The sequence below is a fragment of the Bos javanicus genome, chromosome 15 (assembly GCF_032452875.1).
Source record: "Bos javanicus breed banteng chromosome 15, ARS-OSU_banteng_1.0, whole genome shotgun sequence".
Taxonomy (NCBI): Eukaryota; Metazoa; Chordata; class Mammalia; order Artiodactyla; family Bovidae; genus Bos; species Bos javanicus.
Window position 1 is genome coordinate 54,308,159 of NC_083882.1, and position 20,232 is coordinate 54,328,390.

Genomic DNA, 20,232 nt, shown 5'->3' on the forward strand with positions numbered 1-20,232 from the left:
AGTGAGTTTATTTGGGAATAGCCAGAAAAATTGAAATTCAAGATATGCAAACTGTGGCAGACTGGAGGCAAATCCAGAGAACAAGGAAGGGGAATTTGCTTTTACAGGGAAAAGAGGGATGTTGGGAAGGGCTGTAATAGCCAGAGTCCATGGAGGAAGCTGGGAGTACAAAGTATGGAGGCTTCTCATCAGTTGAGCTGCTGCATGTCTGATTGGTAGAGTTGATTTGGGTGGAAAGAACTTTTCTTCTTGCTAGATAGTAAAGTAAGCAACACCTTTCTGTCACAGATAGAGGTGTATAGCCCTTCCTATTTGGAGTAACTGACAGATACAGAGAGGCATGAGCACTCCCCCTACAGGCCTGTCCCTACTCTAATTTTAGCTGAGTTTTCTTTGATTATTAATAATTTCACAGTATGTACCTCAGTTTATTTATCCATTTACCTACTGAAGGATATTTTGGTTGCTTCCAAGGTTTGGCAATTATGACCAAAAGTACCATCAACAGTTATTCACAGGTTTTTGTGTAGATGTAAGTTTTTAACTCATTTAGGGAAATATCAAGGACTGCAATTGCTGGATTGTATTGCAACCCACTCCAGTATGGACGGAGGAGCCAGATGGGCTATAAGTCCATAGGGTCACAAAGAATCGGACACGACTGAAGTAACCTACCCATGCACATAAACACACACACACGGTAAAAGTATGTTTAGTTTTGTAAGAAATTGCCAGATTACCTTCCAAAGTGGCTCTATCATTTTGCATTCCTACCAGCAATGAATGAGAATTCTTGTTGCTGCACATCCTCACTCGCATTTGGTATTGTCAGAGATTTGGATTTTGCGCTTCTAATTAGGGATGTAGTGTGTGTGTGTGTGTGTGTGTGTGTGTGTGTGTGTGTGTGCACGCTTAGACTCTTTGTGACCCTTTGGACTGTGTCTGTCAGGCTCCTCAATCCATGGGATTCTGCAGGCAAGAATACTGGAGTGGGTTGCCGTGCCCTCCTCCAGATCTTCCTGACCAGGGAATTGTCCTGACCCAGGGACTGAACCTGCATCTCCTGTGTCTCCTACATTGCAGGCGGATTCTTTAGCTGCTGAGGCATAGCATTGTGTAGCAGCATCTTGTTTTAATTTGTAATTCCCTAATGACATACGATGTTGGCCCCCCCCTTTTTTTTTTTTCATTTGCTTGTTCGCTACGTCTTCTTTACATTAAATCTTCTTTGATGAGATGTCTGTTAAGATCTTTGCCCATTAAAAAAAATCAGGTTGTTTTCTGATTAAGTTTTGATGTTCTTTGTTTATTTTGGATAACAGTCTTATATCAAATACATCTGTTGCAAATGTTTTCTTCAAGTCTGTGGCTTTTCTTCTCACTCTTTTGACATTGTCTTTTGCGGAGCAGAAATTTTTAATTTTAATGAATTCCGTCTTATGAATTACTTATTTTATGAATCATGTCTTTGATATTTTATCTAAAAAGGCATCACCTTACCAAATCATGTAGATTTTCTCCTGTTGCTCTCCTTTTTTGATAGTATTGCAGGCATTGCAACCACAGTTTCAGCTTTGGGAGTGGAGGGAGTTGATATGACTCTAGAAAGGTAGAGGGAAGTAAAGAGAAAATTAAGAAAAGTTAAGTCCCACATCAGCAGACAGGAACTATTTTTTTTTCTGTTGTTAAATTAATGTTCTTTCTGTACTAAAATTCAGGGAACCTGAAAGGTTAATCATGACTGATAAATATCTTAGTATAATTAAAATGTTAAGTGTATACATGTTCTCCAGTAAGCTTTAAGAGGCATTGTAAATGACTTTGATTTAAAAGGGGAGATTTTCATTTCTCTGACCTTTTTTCCTGCTTCATTTCTCATAATAGTCTAGGTGGATTGAAACCATATTTCATAAGGCTTCTAAGAAATTATTTTGATATTATAGCTACACTTACGTAAGCTTAAATCCTAATAGCATTTTTACCCATTATATAATAGAGTGTTTCAGAATTTAGAGAAACCTGTTGAGTAGTAAATGAAAATGAGATAAGAATATTATTACAGGCATACCTTGGAGATACTGAGAATTTGGTTCCAGACCATCATAATAAAGTGAATACTGCAATAAAGCAATAAAACCAAAGTTTTTGGTTTTCCAGTGCACACAAAAGTTCATTTTATACCACACTGTAATCTGTTAAGTGGGCAGTAGCATCATGGTTTAAAAAAACAATGTACATACCTTAATTTAAAAATACTGATCATCATCTGACAATAACAAGGTTGTCATAAACCTTCAATTTGTAAAAACCATGATACCTATCAAGTGTAAGAAAGTGAAGAACAATGAAGCTAGATAAGCCTGTAGAAGTTAATCTCATTTCTCCAGGATAAACTGAGATCTGAAGAGATTTTAAACCATGCCTTGTGTATATGTGTCTCAGGAGGGCTCCAAGACACCACCCCCCTCACCCCCTACAGGTTTGATGATTCACTAGCAGTGCCCCCAGGACGCAGCATACAGTCCTAGTCGTGGCTATAATTCATTGCAGTGAAAGGATACAGATTAAAATCAGCAAAGGGAAAAGGAATATTGGACAGAGTCCAGGGGAAACCAGGCATAAGCTTCTAGAGTTCTCTCTCAGTTGATTCTCACAGGACATGCTTAGTTCCCCCAGCAACAAGTTGTGACTACATGTGTTAAACGGTGCAAACCAGGGAAGCTTCTTAGAGGCCTATTGCCCAAAGTTTTTTATTAGGGGCTGATCATATAGGGACTGTCTGCCTAACATGTTTCAGAATTCCAGAATCCCATCAGGAAAAAAAGTATTCAGAATAACTACATAGTTTATACAGACTGTTTAGGTAACAGTGAGCCTGTGCCTAATCAGGGTGCCTGAGAACTCTCCCGAAATCTTCCTAGGCACCTGTTAAGGGCTAACCCTGTACTCAAGCCTTAGGATAGGCAGTTAGGCCTGCTATTGTTGTCTTTTCTGCATTGTGTGTGTGTATATGTGTGTAGCATTTAGCATGTGATGCTCTTATTAAATGTTAGCTGCTTTTATTATAGGGATTCTTCATTGATTACTGCTACTACTAAATGTGGTCTTCTGCATTCCTGTGAAGCAGTATTTTAATTTCCATTTGATAGATGAGACCAAGGCAAAGAGAATCTTTGATATATCTAGATGCTCTCACTTAATTGACAGAGCAGGTGTCAGAACCTAATATGTTCTTTTTGCAAGCCAGTAGGGAAGAAAAAAATTATTTTTGCCTTGTTGACATTTCTAGAGGGCATTATTAAAATAGGAAAAGGCTTAAATATTTAAGTTAATGTCACATCGGACCAGTTCATGACCTTTTATGCTTAACTGTTTTTGTATTCAAGAATTACTTTGTTGACTGTGTAATTTTTTGAACTTTAGGGCATGATGCCAGTTAATGCAGCACAGTCCCGTTGGGAGAAGTTGCAAAAAGTGACTGTTTATCATTTTTTAATCTTTAAAGCATCAAGATACATTAATCTTAATCCAACAGTAAGCTAATCTATATCAGTACTAGTCTTGGTGAGTAGAAATTAATCCTGCCCTTGTCATTACCTTTTACCCTCAAACGTGTCAAGGCATAGTAATATTTCAGTCAGCATGCCGAGTTCTTACTTGGCCTTATATATGAACTTTGAGATTTCTTAGTAAGTATCCCAAAGTGAATTTAACTTTTCATATAATAAATGTATCAAAGCAGTTGGGTAATTATCTTCATTTCTCTTAAGTTGTACTTGCAAATAAACCAGACCAAACTACCGTTTCTTAATCTTGTCAATACCAGAGGCAGTTTTATAGTTATTAGGTTCTACTGCATGCCACTCAACTGTCTGAAAATAGTTTACACTGTTTTCACTTTCATTATATTCATTTGATCCTCATACTTGGCTGTCATAGTAGGTATTTTTCTGATTTTTAGAAGAGGAAGTTAAGACTGACTTATTTGAGACTTTGGAAGCTTCTAAGTTTGGGATCAGGCTTTTAATTTTGTATTATTTACACTATATAATAAAGATGTTAGGCTCTTTGGACATTTTCTTTTAAATGCCATCAAGAATTATTTTAAAGAAAACAAATTCTCTAACAGTAAGTAAAAATTATAATCATTTTTATTAGTCTGTCACTAAAGTATTTTTGGTCCCTTGTGTTAGATAGTAGACTTAGTCAAAGCCTGAATAAGATTATGCTCCTTATGTTGCTTCCAAATAAAAATATAGATTTAGAATTTTTAAAAGTAGATATGAGAAAAGTCTTACACTTTGTACCAGAAGAAACTGTGATAGAATTTGTTACTATATTTTGGCCCGAGGAAGGTCTTTCCAAATATGATGCAAAATGCAGAAGTCATAAAGGAGAAGTTTGATTAATATAACTACACAAAAATCACCACTGTAAGCAAAGTCAAGACAGATGATAAACTAAGAAAAGTATTGCTATTCATGTGACACAAGGGTAATTTTTCTAACATAGAGCTTTAACAAATCTGGAAGAAGAAGTTAACTCCAACAAGAGTAAAGGAAATGTATATACTTTTCATATAAAAGGAAATGTAAATTACTCAAATATATGAAAAGTACTCAGTTTCATTCATTAAGCACATAAGGTGCAGAATTTCACCAATTAGATTGGTAAAGCTAAACAATTTCAGCACTCATTGTGCTGGCAAAGGTGTGAGGAAATTGCAGTCTCATGCATCACTGGTGGGACTGTAAGTGTGTACAGGTTTTATGAAGGGGGATTTGGTGTTGTCTGCCAGAATTAAAACACATATTCTTTAACTTAGCAGTTCTGATTCCAGCAACTTAATCTATGGATATACTTGTAGATATGCAAAACAATTCAGATGCAAGATCACTCATTGTAACGTTGTTTTAATAGTTACTGGAGATTTAAACTCACTTCATACCTCTAATTTGGTGCTCATTTTTATTCTTAGGAGTAATTTGTCTTCTCTCTCTTTTTTTTCCTTAACCGGTTTTGAGTTTGCTTCTGAATCATCTCATAGTACCATGTGAAAAATAGAGTCAGCTAGTAGTTGTTAGTTTTGTTTTTTTTTTTAACTTTTTATTTTATATTGGCTTCCCTGGTAGCTCAGTCGGTAAAGAATCTGCCTGCAGTGCAGGAGACTAGAGTTTGATTCCTGAGTCGGGAAGATCCCTTAGAGAAGGAAATGGCAACTCACTCCAGCATTCTTGCCTGGAAAAAATCCCATGAATGGAGGAGCCTGGTGGGCTTACAGTCCATGGGGTCACAAGAGTTGGACATGACATAGCGACTAAACCACTGTATATTGGAGCTAATTAACAATGTTGTGGTAGTTTCAGGTGGACAGTCCTACATATACATGAATCCATTCTCTCCCAAACTCCGCTCCCACTGGTTGTTATTAGTAGAAATCTACTCTGGCAGAAAAGGAATTTATTGAGAAAGAATATTGGGTAAGCTAAAGTTATCAGCCAGGTAGCTACAGAACTTGGCTTGGAAAATGGCAGTTAAGATCCAAGAGCAAAGTCTATATAATATGAAATCTTTGACAGTTTTTATAACTTCGAGACCTAGTGTGTTTTTAATTGTTCCTTGTTGCTTTAAGGAATATATATTCTGTTCATTGAATTCATAAATACATAATCAAGATTGTTAATTTTATTGTTCAATTTTTCTGTATTTTTATTACCTTTGCTCTGCCTAATCTGTTTTTAATTGGGATATGTTAAAATTTTTTACTATAATTTTGGATTTATTAGTTTCTCTTATAGTCTTATTGTTTTGTTCTGTGGTAGGTTCATACAAATTCATAATTATTGTATCTTCTTGATGAATTCACTTTTTCATCATTATATAGTTTCCGTCTTTATACCTTAATTCTTTTTCTCTTAATTTTGCCATGTACTAGTTCTGTGGTCTTGGGGAAGTCATTAACCCCTCATTTTCCTTATTGTAAAATGGTTATGATACCTGCTTTGCAAAGTTTCTGTGAAGATTCACTGAGAAAATGTATATGAAATATTGTTCAGGAATAAGTTCTTCATAAATGGATTAAAAATATTTTCCTTTTTTTGTCTTAAGGGGTTTGCTTTTCTCTTCCCTTTCCACTGCTCTTTTAGAGCATCTGCTTTTGAACACTATTTGCCTATAATTAGAAGTGTTCTTAAGAGATATGATTAAAATAGTCATCAGGAGTTTATTTTTTAAGTGGATGAAGGTGATGGAATGTTTTCCTCCCAAGCCCTGGGTCTAATAATTCTCTCCTGTTTGGTACAGCTTTAAGTTCCTGTTTTCTGCATCTGCATTAGGTCCAGTGTTTCTGTCTAAGAATCTTCCACATTTCTCTGGTGTAAATGAGTGTTTCTAAAGTAGTTGAGACAACTGAAAAAGGATGAAAGTCACCTTTTTGAGGAGCCCACTTTTCTACAACAGATATTATCAACCTGAATGGATGTAGAGTTATTAGTAAGTCTTAAATACCATGTTTAAGTCACTAAATATATACATGGGGGTGTATAGAAGTGTCATGTACATGTAAGAAGGCTGAAGCGTGTGTTTTCTCCTTCCTTTTTATAGCATTTAGGACTTATCTTTTATTTGTTCCTAAGTTGGATTTTTATTTTTTATATAACCAATGTGTATTGTGTGCCTCTTGTGGGCCTGGACTCTCGGATTTAAAACTATATATAGAGAAGAGAAGAACACAGAATTTCAGCTGAGAAAGCAACATGAAAGGTTTAGAAATATGTGGCATGTATACTGGAATTAGGTAGTCAAGAGTTGAGAGAGACAGTGCTTTAGAAAGATGAAGTTGTGACCAGTCTCTGGAAGACCTTCAGTGACATTGAAGAGTTTTGACTTTATTCTATAGGCTGATCAAAACCAATGAAGGCTTTGAGGATAAAAAAAAAAAATCAGGGTATATACTGAAAATATTTATAGGTTGTAATCTGTTGGCAGGGTTGAAAAAGAAGTAGAAAGAAACAGTATGAGTAAAACCTTAGCTTATTTAAAATGTCGCTTGGTAATATTTAACTGAGAACTTTTTTAAAAAAAAACTAAGTAAATAATTTTTGGCCGTGTCAGTGGCACAGTGTGCGGGATCTTAGTTTCCGGGTCAGGAGTCAAACCTGCGCCTCCTTCAGTGGAAGCACGGAGTCTTACTCACCGGACTGACAGGGAAGTCCCGAACTAAGAGCTTTAAATATACTTTTCCTTGAGGTCTTTTACCATGTTACTTTTATCAGTGAGACCCTTCAGACCACTCTGTGTACTATTTTTTCCTTCCATCTTATGTTTATTTTCCTTCATAGCCCTTAGTACCATCAGCGGTATTATACACACACACTTGGGTGTTTATTGTCTGTTTCCCTCCACAGTTTTGTAACCTCCATGATAGCAAGGACTTTATTTGTTCAGTGCTTCTCCCCAGTGCTCAGGACTGTGCCTGGTTTATACCCTTTAATAAGTATTGGTTGAATGAATGAATGAATTTTCAAATTGTGGGAAGATGACCACAATTTTTATGTGCTTTATGATGTAGGACAAGATCTTGGTTCCTTCCTAGAAAGTTCTGTTAAAAATTTAGTGTTTTCTTTTCTCATTTCTCCAGAGTTTATATTCAGAGCGCCAATCAAATTAAGCAAGCCTGGGGAATTTCGTGAGGAATATGAAAGCCTGAGAAAGGTATAGTATACATATTATTATGCCATTCATTTTCTTAAAGTAAATTGGAATAATGACATTAAAGAGTACTTAGTGGAAGCTTAGATTTAATAGGGAATTTTAAAGTTGATAAAGTAGAACCTGTCTGCATTATAGCAAACAGATGAAAATGTGGCTCACAGGGCCTATCATACACCTGCCACAGTAACTGGCCACCAGGAGAGGTGTTCTTGGCATTTAAATGTTAGTTAAAAGCTAACATTTAACCTTTAATAATAATAGCTTGTATTATTTTTCATTATCTTATAAGGTTACTCTAATTACATGTGTTCTCTAAGAACTCTAACTTAGACTGATAAAGGGATAGTGGGATAATTTTCTCGTTAGAGAACATTTACCATCGGGAAAGCTTTTAGCTGTGTCCACATCATCTTATTTTTGATGTTTTCAAGCTAATAGTCTGGGAATCATTTGGAAAACTAAGACTTCAAAAAGTCTGGTTATAAGAAGTGTAAGATTTGTATTATCCTTCCCCAGCCCTCTCCCTGAACCACCATCCCTTACCTAAGATCATAATGATTAGATAATCACTCTACATGTAAATGTTTAATATTTTATAAAGACAAATAATCCACTTAATCTGAATCGGACATCATCATAAAGCAGAGACAAGACAATAACATTACTATGGCATTTTAGACTGAATGAAAGGTCATATTAAAGAGAAAGAGAAGAGAAAAAGGACTGTGCTTAATTACTATATATTTGATCTTTTCTTTTAAACGAGTGTCAAATGTTGACATGGGTCCACTTGCTCCTTTTATCTTAGAGTTGTGAGTTTTTTGTTTTTCATTTTAAATCAGTTACAAAGCTTTTTTCTACATAGAAAGAAAATGTTCTCAGGGGCTACATGAAGAGAACCACAGATTTCTCTTAAATAAAATTCCAGAATATGCAGATATTTAGTTTTAATGTAACTTTTTATAGATTTGGAGAATATGGACATTTTAAAGCTATCAGCTTGAATATAATGAGAAAATAAGGACTCAGAGGTAGAAAAAAGAAGTAAAGCAGAAGGCATAGTAAGTATAGAGATTTTTTAATAAACCTTAGTAGAGAGACATAAACCTTGGGGAACTATCCTTTTGTTCCTGTTAGGAGGGAGGGACAGAAAAAATAGTTTTAAAACTATAGTTTGAAAAGTGACTGATAGCATAATGTTGAGTGAAGCCATGACAATCTCATTCTGTGTAAACTGGATTGGAATTGAAAAACACTCACCTATGTCATTGTGTTGAATAAATTTAACCATAGAGTCTCCCTGCCTCCCTTCCCCAAGTACCCAAGTTATCCTTGAACCATTGTATTATCTGGAAAATGGAAATCCAAGTCATAGAACCAAATTATATCCATACAGTGGAATATTATTCAGCAACAAAAAGGAATGGAATACTGACGTGCTACCAGATAGATGAACCTCGAAAAGATGCTAAGTGAAAGAAATCAGGTGAAAGAAGCCACATATTGTATGTTTCTATTTATAGCAAATGTCTAGAATAGACAAAAGTATAGAGACAGTAGATTAATGGTTGATTGAGTAGAGGTGGGAATGGGGTTAACAGTAAATGGGCATGAATGATTTTATTGCAGCGATAAAGGTTTCTAAAACTGATTTATGGTATGTTCCACAACTTGGTAAATTTACTAAAAATCATTGAATTTTTTGAAATGGATGAATTATATAACATGTAAAAATATGCCTCCAGAAAGTAAAAAAATTAAGATACTAGACATTTGGATGGAGAACTTGAAAAAGTTCTTAAAAAACTTAAAAAAGATGTCTTTTAGAATGCATATTTTCTGAAACAAAGCAAATATATAATTATCTAGATGAATCCCTAGGGAAGGGAGATATTTAAAAGTTTTTACTGAGCAAGTGATGGAAATTAATTCTACACAACTCATGACTAATTTGATGTACAATACACTTTGCTTAGTATACTTTATTATTTTATTTAAATGACAGTAAAAACCTTTATAAAGGCTATAAAAAGTAATCAGGAAGTTTTATTCCCCTGGTTCTAGGTCTTTTAAAAGATGTTTTCTTGCTAATCATAGATCCTTCTACCCATGGTGTAGTGTTATGCTTACTGAGGTTACTATGAGTGTCTAAATTTTATGATTCTATAAATAGGTTTATATTTCTAAATATGTTTTAAATTTTCTTCCTGCCATGTGTTATAGCTAATTTTGTCTTTTTTATGCAAAAATATGCAGAGCAAACTGTGAAAGTTCTTCTTTTTTTTATTTTCCACTCTCTTCCCCAGAGATAACTAGCATCGACAGTTTAGTGTATATCCTAGATTTTTGATGTACTCACACACACACACACTCACATACACTTTTTCAGTATAAATGAGATCATGGTGTATATTCATTTATTCAACAAATATTTATTATGTCCTCACTGTGTGCCAGGTACTAGGGATATGATGCTGAAAGAGACACCCAAGGTTCTTGCTGTCAGGGAGATTCCATTCTAGTGGGAAAGATGAACAGTAAATAAGCAAAAAAGTATTTAATATATATTAATAAAGCAAGGTAGGAAGAGTTACAGGGGAGTGGAAGGGAAACTTGAGACACAAAACGACTGTTTTTAATACAGGGATCAGGGAAAATGTCAGAGAAGGCAACATTTGAGATGCTACCTGGAAGAGGTGAGGGAGCAAGCCAAGTAAAGTTGTGAGGAGAGAGCATTCCTGGCAAAGGAAACAGCAAACACACAGGCCCTGAGATGGAAACAGGTTTTCCTTGTTAAAGGAACACCTTGGCTGGAACTGAGTGTACAAGTTGTGGATGGAAGTGCAGTATGGGGATTTGGTATGATGTGAGTTGTGAGAGAGAGGAGGGCCATATCAGAGAAGGCCTGCTGCTGCTGCTGCTGCTAAGTCGCTTCAGTCGTGTCCGACTCTGTGCGACCCCAGAGACGGCAGCCCACTAGGCTCCCCCATCCCTGGGATTCTCCAGCAAGAACACTGGAGTGGGTTGCCATTTCCTTCTCCAATGCATGAAAGTGAAAAGTGAAAGTGAAGTCGCTCAGTCGTGTCTGACTCCTAGCGACCCCATGGACTGCAGCCTACCAGGCTCCTCCGCCCATGGGATTTTCCAGGCAAGAGTACTGAAGTGGGGTGCCATTGCCTTCTCCGCAGAGAAGGCCTAGTTGCCTGGTAAGGACCCTAGGTTTATTTTAAGTGTGTTGGAAAGCCAGTAATATGATCTGACTTATATCTGCCTGCAATGCAGGAGACCCCAGTTCGATTCCTGGGTCAGAAAGATTCACTGGAGAAAGGATAGGCTACCCACTCCAGTATTCTTGGGCTTCCCTTGTGGCTCAGCTGGTAAAGGGCTGCAGGGCTCAGCTGTGCCCTGCAATGGTGGAGAGCTGGGTTCTATCCCTCAGTTGGAAAGATACCCTGGAGAAGGGAAAGGCTACCCATTCCAGTATTCTGGCCTGGAGAATCCCATGAACCAGTCCATGGGGTCACAAAGAGTCGGACATGACTGAGTGACTTTCACTTTCATACTTTTAAAAGGTCTCTATTTGCCTTGTGGGGAATAAACTGTAATAGGCGTAGGAATTAGGAATTGTATTTACTATCAGTAGTAGAGACAACAGTATTCTTGGGCTTTCCTGGTGGCTCAGATGGTAAAGAATTCACCTGCAGTGCAGGAGACCTGGGTTCGATCCCTGGGTTGGGAAGATTCCCTGGAGGAGGAAATGGCAACCCACTCCAGTATTCTTGCCTGGAGAATCCCATGGATGGAGAGGCCTGGCAGACTGCAATCCATGGGGTCACAAAGAGTAAGACATGACTGAGCAACTAAGCAGAGCAGTAGAGACCCCGACATAATGACTCAAATAAATTAGGAGTTTTATTTTTTCGAGTAACAAAAGAGCTGGAGGTAAACTGTCCAGGACGGATTCAGCAGCCCTAGAACATCAGAGGTTCAGGGTCCTTTTGTTTTTCTGTTTAGACATCTTTTAGCATGCCTGTCTCCTTGTGGTGTGAGATGGTTAATTCTTCTCTAGAATTCCATCTAGACAGAAGGTAAGGCAGAAGGGCATATGTCAGCTGAATTTGGTCTTTTTCTCCTATATTTTGTAGTTTAATGTCACAGACTCCCTGTGGCTGTCAGGAAAGCTGGGAAACAGTGTTTTAGTTGGGTACATTAGTTTCCTCAGTAAAATTAGGATTCTTTTAGTAAGAAATGAAAAAATGAATACTGGGTAGGCAGCTAGCTATCTCTGCCTCATGGGGCAAAAATGGAAATAAGACCAATTAGAACATGGAGTAAGCAATGGGTTGGGTTTAACCAGGATTAGAAAGTGCGCTAAGAAGTATGACAGAGGGAATGATGCAGTAGACCTGAAGGTGTATACAAGGAAGTTGTAATTTTGAACTGTGGTTGCTTTAAGAAGCTTGTTTGAGGAAGGAATTGAGAACATGAGGGGCATGGTGGACAGGGAGAGTGGTAGAGTTGGTGGACTGGAAGTTTTGATGGGGATAAAGAATTAGGAAAGTAGGGTGACAGGCATATTAGTAAAGTTGGAAACCTAGAAGTGTGAGAGGCTTAAATGTGATGCTGAGAGGTAGTTTTAGTTATTGAGCATGACAGTTTGGGATATGATTGTGGGAGAGCGTAACTGAAATAGGATGGAAGAAAAGATTTATCTACAAGGCAGTGAAGAACCTGAGAGAAAATACTGCTATTGAAATCTTCAGGAATGATCACTGGAGTAGCTGGGCAGAAACTTTGGTGCTGAGGTTTTCTGTTAATAAAGGGAGTTGACAGGCAAAGTAGGGGACGACCACAGAGAAGGGTTGTGAGTATTACGGTCTACTGGTAAAGACGTCAAAGAACCTAGGAGTTTTGAGGAAAAATATGATCTACTCTGTAGCCAGTTTCTTTTTTTTTTTTTTCTGACAGTATGTTTTTTTTTGTATGTGTGGATGGGAAGCAAGTGCTTTCATGTAGGTCCTTTTTTCATACCGAATGATATTTCATGATGTGGATGAGGCGTACATAATTCATTTAACCACTGATCATTTAAATTGTTTCCCATTTTCCCCAATTTTGAAGAGATGTTGCACTAAACATGTATGAATATATCTGAGCAAATGTTAAGTGAGATTCCTAGAAGTGAAAGTGCGGGTCAAGTGGTATGTATACTTTGTGTTTTGGTGGTTATTAAGAAGAACTTTTTCAACCTGACTTTCTCATCAGCAGTAAAAGAGAGTCCCTTTTCATTATTTTTAATATTTTGCTATCTCCTGAATAAAATATCTCATTGTTTTCATTTACATTTCCTGGATTACTAGAGAGGAGGAGCATCTTGTGCTTACTACCCATTTCTTTTTGTGTGTGTATGAATTGCTTATTTAGCAATTTCACACCTTTAAATGCGAAAACTAGTTCCATCTTCTGCATATTTGTGATCTTGTTTGCTAATGGCATGCTATTTTTTTCTGTACTTTTATAGATATGTTCCATTAAAGAGAAGTTTCCTGACATTTCATGTTGTTTTAAGCAGAAGGAGAATATTAGAATGTGCTCAGCCCTCCATCTTGTTGCATTGATTGGCGAAAGAATTTTGTTAACCCTGTGTTGGGAGCTTCCCCTGGAGGAGGGCATGGCAACCCACTTCAGTATTCTTGCATGGAGAATCCCATGGACAGAGGAGCCTGGCAGGCTACAGTTCCATCGGATTGCAGAGTATGATCCTACTGAAGTGAATGAGCACAGGGGAAAGATTAAGGAAGCACCAAGAGGCCAGAAGCTCCTCCAACTCTCACAAATTATTTCTGTAGTCTATTATCATTGGGTGGTAGACCATTTTACCAATTTAGATAAGAAAATGAGACAATTACAGATGCACAAGCCTCTAAATTTTAAAGTGCCACTGGGACTACTGTGCTGGCATCATCTGTGGGTGGTGTGGCACTGTATGTGTGAGGGGTGGGTACTGTAGGAGGTCATGGTGACTTGCAGGGTTCTGCACTTCATGTTCAAAGTGGAAAACCATTTCCTAACGGCATTTCTATCATGATGTCCTGGGCATGAAGGCCTTAATGATGGGAAATGAAGTAAAATGATGGATGGATTTGGACCTGAGGCTGATCATTTTGTTGCAGAACTGACTTACAGTTGGGGCATCGGAGACTAAAAACTTGACAATGACTTCGTGATTATCACAATCACTTCTAGCCAGTTCAGTTCAGTCACTCAGCTGTGTACGACTCTTTGCGACCCCATGGACTGCAGCATCCCAGGCCTCCCTGTCCATCACCAACTCCTGGAGTTTATTCAAACTCATATCCATTGAGTTGGTGATGCCATCCAACCATCTCATCCTCTGTCATCCCCTTCTCCTCCTGCCTTCAATCTTTCCCACCGTCAGGGTCTTTCCTGATGAGTCAGTTCTTCACATCAGGTGGCCAAAGTATTGGAGTTTCAGCTTCAGCATCAGTCCTTCCAATGACTATTCACAACTGATTTCCTTTAGGATGGACTGGTTGGATCTCCTTGCAATCCAAGGGACTCTCAAGAATCTTCTCCAACACCACAGTTCTAAAGCATCAGTTCTTCGGTGCTCAGCTTTCTTCATAGTGCAACTCTCACATCCATACATGACTACTGGAAAAACCATAGCTTTGACTGTATGGACCTTTGTTGGCAAAGTAATGTCTCTGCTTTTTAATATGCTGTCTAGGTTGGTCATAACTTTCCTTCCAAGGAGCAAGCGTCTTTTAATTTCATGGCTGCAGTCACCATCTGCAGTGATTTTGGAGCCTAAGAAAATAGTCTGTCACTGTTTCCATTGTTTCCCCATCTATTTGCCATGTGGATGCCATGATCTTAGTTTTCTGAATGTTGAGTTTTAAGCCAACTTTTTCACTCTTCTAGCCAGGCCATCAGCAATGCCAGGAAGCTGGAGTGGCCACTCAATGAGGTTGCAGGAGCTGTTTTTGAAACCAAAGCCCCTGGAGGATATAAATTCTGTTTGCAGAACCGCAGTCCACCACAGACAGATCCTATATTAAAAGTAACTCTACCAGAGTCTGATCTTGAGAAGTCCTTTGGCTACTGGTGTAATGTAGTAGGAATGAAAGTTTGTGAAAAAGATGAAAAGAAGCAGAGTAGTTTGCTGGGCTGTGCTGATAACCAGTGTAAGCTGGAGCTATAGGACATCTTGGAGGCAGTGATCTTGCAGCAGCTTTTGGACAAATTGCCTTTTCTTGCCCCTAGAAAGAGTAGTCAGAATACTTGATAAAATGGGAGAACTGGGGGATTCTGACTCCCATTTGAGTCTGGACACTCTAGGGAAAGCAACAGTGCAAGTGATCATTCTGCCTGACCCTGATGGACATGAAATTTGCTTTGTGGGAGATGAAGCATTTTGAAAACTCTAGAAGATGGATCCAGAGAGAAGCAAATTATTGGATGATGCAATGGCAGAAGATGAAAGTGATGAATGGTTTGCTTCACAAAATAAAACAAGGCTTCAGGTTAACTGAAGACTTCATGTGTAACAAGCATTAGTGTTTCCTGTTTCAACACTTGTGAGGCCTAGTGCATGCATTACATTATGTGATAAATGCTCTCATAACTTGGTTGTTTCCTGCACAGCTAGAGAGGCTGGGGTGGTAAAGATCTGTGTATTTTAATCTTTGAAAGGTCTGAAATATTTTAGAAAAATCCTATCATTATTAGTCCATTTAGAGCAGAACTCTCACAGTCATCCTTGCCATCACTGGAAGGGCACACTCTATGTGTGACTGTATTACATTAGTAATAAATTCTTCTCTAGCCTGAGACAGATGTATGGAACATTACCTTTGGTTGGGGGAATTTTGATAAGCATGTAACTTTAATGAGAGCAGTTATATCCAGATTTTTTTAAAGTGCCATTGAACAGCACTCTTCCCACCAGCGCTGTGTTCATGACACCACTGCATTGGTTATCTTTTACTGTGGAATTGAGAGAAGCTCCCCCAAAACGTGGGGACTGCTGCGGTCACCAAAATAGGTATAGTTTGTATTGCAGGGAATATTTGTTGGAAGACCTCTTAAAAATTGATTAGTCCAATCACGTCTTTCATTTCAATCACATTCTTACAGAGTATAAGCCTCATACAAAAACTTTGTCATTTTTGGTCAGGGCTATATCCTTAGCTCTAAAAGCAGTTCCTAACTCAGATTCTCGTGTGCTGTAAATGTTCATGGAATTAAACTTACTGCATATAGGCCCTATGTCTAGTACTAAAGTGGGAGAGGAGACATCAAAGATGAATAGGACATGGTTCCAAATTGAAAGAAGTTCATATGTGTTTTATTCTAAACTCTTAAGTATGGCTAGTTAACATTTGAAGTACTATTAATAATAGGGAATACATACTCTTGGATAGTTACTTAGCATTTGAAAGACAGTAATCAGAACTTTCTCTACAGAGGCTCCTATAAACCCTTCAGTTATTTCTGCAATCATCCAGTGCCTGAGGTTTGTTGACTAGCATAATGAATATTATAAATGTTTTCTAAATTTTTAATTTTTGTAATGTTTAAACAAATATAAAAAGGTCAATAGAATGAACACCTGTATACCCATCACTCATATTTTGCAGTTATGAAGATAAGTAATTTTTCATGGTAAATGGGTATTATTCATGACATGATCAGCTACAAATATTCTGTAGGGATCTCTCTCTTGAATCAACAGGATTGAATAATCTAGTGAGCTCCACAGCCTGTTCCTTCAGTGGAGGCTTGCCCTATGGCTAGGAATTCTGTTTGCTTTTGTGTTTAGCTGTCAGACAATTCAGTTATTTGATTCTAACCAGAAGATTAGTTGAACCTCCTGCTAGATGATTGCCTTGAGTGAACCTGTCATACAGGTTATTTATTTAGTATCTAAAAGGATAGAACGCTAGCTGGAACTTAATGATACTTATATAGTAAGTTATATGACACACAAAAAACCTTTTAAGTGCTGTGAGATAGATATGACATAAAATTTGTCATTTTAACCAATTTAAGTATACAATTCATTGGCCTTAAGTATACATTCATAGTATTGTGCAATCATCGCTGTTCTCTTTCTCCAAAATATTTTTATCACTCCAAACAGAAACTCTGTACCCATTAATCGATATCGCCCCATTCCATCATACCCCCCAACCCCTGTTAACCTCTAACCTACTTTCTTTTTTTACAAATTTGCCTATTCTAGATATGTAAGTGGAGTCATATCATATTTGTCCTTTTGTGACCTAGCTTATTTCATGCAGCATGTTTTTAAGGTTTATTCACATTGTAGCATGTTTTAGTAGTTCATTCCTTTTTATGGCTGGATATTCCGTTTTGTCAAGGCTATGGTCTTCCCAGTGGTCCCGTATAGTTCTGAGAGCTGAATTGTAAAGAAGGTAGAGCGCCAAAGAATTGGTACCTTTGAAATGTGGTGCTAGAGAAGACTCCTGAAACTCTTGGACAGCATGGAGATCAAACCAGTCAATCTTAAGGGAAATCAACCCTGAATACTCATTGGAAGGACTGATTTTGAAGCTGAAGCTCCAGTGTTTTGTTCATCTGATGTGTACAGATGACTCATTGGAAAAGTCCCTGATGCTGGGAAGGATTGAGGGCAGAAGGAGAAGAGGGCATCAGAGGATGAGATGGCTGGATGGTATCACCGATGCAATGGACATGAACTTGGGCAAACTTTGGGAGATGGTGAGGGACAGGGAGGCCTGGCCTTCTGCAGTCCATGGGGTTCCAGAGTGTCGGACATGACTGGGCAACTGAACAACAACACCATTTCATTTTTGTTAATCCTTTCATCTCCTGATGGACTCTTGAGTTCTCACTTTTTGGCTGTTGTGAATAATGCTGCATAAACATTGGAATACAAGTGTCCGTTTGCCTCCCTCTTTTATTTTGGGTATATAATTAGAAGTGGAATTGCCAGGTCAAGGGAATCATTAAACTGTTTTCTACAGCAGCAGTACAATTTTACATTCCTACCAACAATGTGTGAGGGCCCCAATTACTCACATTCTTGTTAGCACTTGTTATTTTCTGATTGTTTAAAAAATAACCATTCTAGTGGGTATCTCATTAGGTTTTGATTTGCATTTCCCTAATGAATGATGTTGAGCCTTTTTTCATGTCCTTATTGATAACTTTGTGTTTCTTCTTTGGAGAAATGTCTGTTCAGATCTTTCTGCTCAATTTCGAGTTGGGTTTTTGTTGTTGAGTTGTAAGTTTTATTTTAAATGTATTCTGAATATTAAATCCTTATCAGATACATGATTTGTAAATATTTTCTCTCACTGTGTAGGTTGTTTTTTCATTTTTTTGTTAGTTTGCACAAAAGTTTTTAGTTATGATGAAGTCCAAGTAATGCTTTTTCTTTTTGGTCTAAATTGCTTAATGCTTTTCTGTTTCACTTTTTCACTCAGCATAGTAATTCCGAGGTTCATTCAGCTAGTTACATGTATCAATAATTTATTCTTTCTTACTGCAGAGTAGTATTTCATTGTACATATCCCAGTTTGTTGATCTCTTTGCCTCTTAATAGACATTTGGGTTGTTTCCAGTTCTTAGCTATTACAACTAAAGCTACTGTGACCATTCACTTGCAAGTCTTTGTACAAAATAATTTTTTTTTTCTCTTAAGTAAATACTTAACTTGAAATTGCTGGATCATATGGTATGTGTGCTTCCTTTTCAAAGAAACTGCCAAACTTTTCCAAAGTGGTTTTGCCATTTTAATTCTTACCAGTAGTGTATGAATGTTCTGGTTTCTCTCAGTCTTTGCCAACATTTGGTAGGGTTAGTCTTTTTAATTTTCACAATTCTAGTTGTTATGTAATGGTATCTCATTGTGGTTTTAATTTGTATTTCCCTAAGAAAGGCAATGCCAAAGAATGCTCAAACTACCGCACAGTTGCACTCATCTCACTAGTAAAGTAATGCTTAAAATTCTCCAAGCCAGGTTTCAGCAATACATGAACCGTGAACTTCCAGATGTTCAAGCTGGTTTTAGAAAAGGCAGAGGAACCAGAGATCAAATTGCCAACATCCACTGGATCATCGAAAAAGCAAGAGAGTTCCAGAAAAACATTTATTTCTGCTGTATTGACTTTGCCAAAGCCTTTGACTGTGTGGATCACTATAAGCTGTGGAAAATTCTGAAAAACATGGGAATACCAGACCACCTGACCTGCCTCTTGAGACACTTGTATGCAGGTCAAGAAGCAACAGTTAGAACTGGACATGGAACAACAGACTGGTTCCAAATTGGAAAAGGAGTATGTCAAGGCTGTATATTGTCACCCTACTTATTTAACTTATATGCAGAGTACATCATGAGAAACGCTGGACTGGAAGAAATACAAGCTGGAATCAAGATTGCTGGGAGAAATATCAATAACCTCAGATATGCAGATGACACCACCCTTATGGCAGAAAGTGAAGAACTAAAGAGCCTCTTGATAAAAGTGAAAGAGGAGAGTGAAAAAGTTGGCTTAATGCTCAACATTCAGAAAATGAAGATCATGGCATCCAGTCCCATCACTTCATGGCAAATAGATGGGGAAACAGTGGAAATAGTGTCAGACTTTATTTTGGGGGGCTCCAAAATCACAGCAGATGGTGATTGCAGCCATGAAATTAAAAGACGCTTACTCCTTGGAAGGAAAGTTATGACCAACCTAGACAGCATATTAAAAAGCAGAGACATTACTTTGCCAACAAAGGTCCGTCTAATCAAAGTTATGGTTTTTCCAGTAGTCATGTATGGATGTGAGAGTTGGACTGTGAAGAAAGCTGAGGGCCGAAGAATTGATGCTTTTGAACTGTGGTGTTGGAAAAACTCTTGAGAGTCCCTTGGACTGCAAGGAGATCCAACCAGTCCATCCTAAAGGAGATCAGTCCTGGGTGTTCATTGGAAGGACTGAGGTTGAAGCTGAAACTCCAATACTTTGGCCACCTGATGTGAAGAGCTGCCTCATTTGAAAAGACCCTGATGCTGGGAGGAGAAGGGGACGACAGGATGAGATGGCTGGATGGCATCACCGATTCGATGGACATGGGTTTGGTTGAACTCCGGGAGTTGGTGATGGACAGGGAGGCCTGGCGTGCTGTGGTTCATGAGGTCGCAAAAAGTCGGACATGACTGAGCGACTGAACTGAGCTAAACTAATGACTAATAATGTTGAGCATCTTTTCATGTGTTTATTTGTATTTTCTTACTGTTGAATTTTGAAATGTTTTTGAATACAAGTCTTATCAGGTATATGATTTGTAAATATTTTTCTCCCTGTATCAGTCTTTTCATTTTCTTAGAGCCCTTTGAATGGTAGAAGTTTTTAACTTTCAAAAAATGCACTGTGTACATTTTTTTTTTCCTTTTGTAGATTTGCTTTTGGTGTTATATCCAAGAATTCTTTTCCCAAAGTTAACAAAGATTTTCTCCTGTGT

General features: G+C 37.7%; 1 protein-coding gene and 1 pseudogene across 1 annotated transcript in view; both read left to right on the plus strand.

Annotated features, from left to right (window-relative positions):
• RNF169 (ring finger protein 169) overlaps window positions 1-20,232 on the plus strand; it is a 90,942-nt gene that overhangs the window by 25,929 nt on the left and 44,781 nt on the right. The window contains exon 2 of the mRNA XM_061380862.1: window positions 7,640-7,713. Coding sequence (XP_061236846.1) covers window positions 7,640-7,713 — 74 coding nt within the window. The remainder of the gene's footprint in view (window positions 1-7,639; window positions 7,714-20,232) is intronic.
• On the plus strand, window positions 12,040-18,385 carry LOC133261570 (glyoxalase domain-containing protein 4-like; annotated as a pseudogene).